We start from the raw sequence: 2,404 nt of genomic DNA, 5'->3' as shown, positions 1-2,404 counted from the left end.
TCTACAGAAACCAAGAGAAATTAATCTTCAGTTTTAAAATAAATAATATTATCTATTTAATTAGACTTTACAGTCCAGAAAAGGGACGAAAATGCAGAAAGATGAATTCAAGTCCAACCTGAAATTCAACTATTCATGCAGAAACACGCAGCGGAGTAAAACTGCAAAACTTGACCTTTTGAATCTTTTTTTTCAAGTGAAAAGAAATTAATTAAAACTTGAATCAAATTTAACTTGGAAATCTAATTTCTGGGATATAAATGGCACTATTGTTTGTTACCTGTCAAAACGAGCCCGCAGAGAACCAAAAAGAGCCCCACTGCTGTTCTTTTGTTTCCAGAAAGTCCAACAGAAAAGCCCTCGGGCTGCTGCCTGTTGTGGCCCCTCGCGAGTTCAAAAGGCTTTTCAATTTCCTCTTCAACTTCTTTTCTTCGACTCCGGCCCGCCACAGCCACCAGCGAGTCTGCTGCTCCAAGTCTGCTGCTGCTGCTGCTGCTGCTCCGCCTCTCTGCTGCTACGGCCGCCAGGCGGAGCCCTGTGTCTGAACCCTGCACGTAGGGGGGCCCCCCAACGGGGGCACCAAGGGGGGCCCCAGGGGGGCCCCCAAGGGCAGAACCGCAGCAGGCAACAAGTATACCACCTGCAGCAACAGCCAGCTTCAGCCAGCCGCCTAAAGAGCTGCCCAGCTGTGGGCAAGAGCAGCAGCTCGCCATGTTGAGGAACTTCTCCCTAGATGCTGTTGTTTGAACTTAGTTTGAGAAACTGCTGCTAGCAACAGCTAGCTGATTGTGCTGCTGCTGTGAAGCCAAGCAGCCATTTGTTCGCTTTCCTCTCTGCTGCTGCTTCTGTCGGGTGGTGTCTCGGTGAATCTTCAGGCTATTCGGGCTTCGCTGCGGAACAAATCGGGAAGGTATAAACGCGCATGCAAGCGGAAAAGAATTAAAAAGCAAAATATAATGCAGGCACAAATAAAAAGAGCTTGAGGGAAGAAGTTTAGATCTGTTTCACTCGCGATCAGACCAGTGCAGAGAAAGCAGAAAGGCGCACGGCCTTGTCCGTCAGCGAAGCTACGGTGTACGTACACCCCGATTAAACGCAGATCTTCAACTTCAACTTCAGTGATCCACTACTTTTATTCTTCTGCCTTTCCGATTCCTTTTGAAACGAACAAAGAAAGACCCGCGACCCTCTGGGGCTCTCCAGAAGCGACCACGCCGCCGTCGCCAACTCACCCGTTTACCCTCAAACTGAAGATCAAAACGAAAAATAGAAAAAAATAATGCATTACTAATCCTGAAATTCAAAAATTATTCAAATAGAGCCGACGAAAAGAACAGTCGTGACCAACTGCAGCCAACAACTGACTCGGGGTGGTCCGCGAAACGGTCTAGCAGTCTGCAGTGTCTACTTTCCCCCTTTTTAGCGGATCTTCAAGACCCACATGAATTTATTTATTTCTTTTTAATTAATAAACCATTCCTTTTAATTTCTGCACTCTCCATTCTGCCACAGAGGCCCCACCGCCTCTCCTGGCGGCCCCTGCAACACCGGCGCCTCTAGCAGCAGCAAGAGCAGCAGCAGCAGCAGCAGCAGCTAAAGCAATTCCTAATTTGCTGCAACCTTTAAGGGAAAAGCAGCAAAACAAATAAAGCCTCTTCTTCCAAGTGTTCCTGCCTTCTCTTTGAAGTCCAATTCATATCTTTTTCTCCCGATTGCCTTCTCTTTTGATTCACATTTATTTATGTTTTTTTCTTTTTTTTTCGAGAATTCAAAAAGTGGAAAAGGCGCAAAGCAGTGTACATACAGCTCGCCTTACGGGACGAACCTGAATCCGACAATTCCTGAATTAAATAAAACCAGTGTTAAATCATTTGAGGATTTATTTATATTCAAAAATAAAGTTTTTATTTCTTAATAGAAATAAATAACTAAAATGCATGCATGACACTGTGGCACCAAAAAATTGCGGTGTACGTACACCTCGGTTACGCCCCGTAGAAGCTGACGGGGTTGCAAGCAGCACTTTGCTGCTGCTGCTGCTGCTGCTTCTGCTGCTGCTGCTGCTGCTGCTCCCGTCTCTGCCTGTCCCACAGCAGCAGGGCCGCAAGCAGAGTGAGCGGGACAGCTCTGTCCCCTGTGGTTTGGTGCTGTGGTGCTGCTGCTGCTGCTGCTGCTGCTGCTCCCTGCCTCCACTCCCCCACCGAAGCCAGGGCCTGCTGCCAAGTGCTCTGCGCGTCTGGCCCTGCTGCTGCTGCTCCCCCTCTTGCTTGTACTGCTCTTTCTGCTGCTGCTGCTGCTGCTGCTGCTGCAGGGCCTCGCCCTTCCCTCCGGTGCCGCCACTGCCACACAAAAGACACCGGGACAGCGCCGCATGCAGCAGCAGCTTCTGCGAAATCTGAGAACT

At 48.7% G+C, this 2,404-nt stretch overlaps 2 protein-coding genes across 2 annotated transcripts; both read right to left on the bottom strand.

The window, feature by feature from the left end:
• Positions 1-266: 266 nt before the first annotated feature.
• Positions 267-713, bottom strand: ETH_00003320 (uncharacterized protein; the record flags this gene model as incomplete). Its single annotated transcript, XM_013379052.1, has 1 exon — positions 267-713. The coding sequence occupies one exon, from the start codon at positions 711-713 to the stop codon at positions 267-269; it is 447 nt and encodes a 148-aa protein (XP_013234506.1).
• Positions 714-1,985: 1,272 nt separating this feature from the next.
• ETH_00003315 (uncharacterized protein) lies at positions 1,986-2,373 on the bottom strand (the record flags this gene model as incomplete). Its single annotated transcript, XM_013379051.1, has 2 exons — positions 1,986-2,147; positions 2,242-2,373. 2 exons carry the CDS (start codon positions 2,371-2,373, stop codon positions 1,986-1,988), a joined length of 294 nt encoding a protein of 97 aa, XP_013234505.1.
• Between the last annotated feature and the right edge of the window lie 31 nt (positions 2,374-2,404).

Source organism: Eimeria tenella, genomic scaffold (assembly GCF_000499545.2).
Source record: "Eimeria tenella Houghton genomic scaffold, Eth_scaff1352, whole genome shotgun sequence".
Classification (NCBI taxonomy): domain Eukaryota; phylum Apicomplexa; class Conoidasida; order Eucoccidiorida; family Eimeriidae; genus Eimeria; species Eimeria tenella.
The sequence above is the reverse complement of the archived record's forward strand: the minus strand, read 5'-3'. Positions and strand labels throughout refer to the sequence as shown.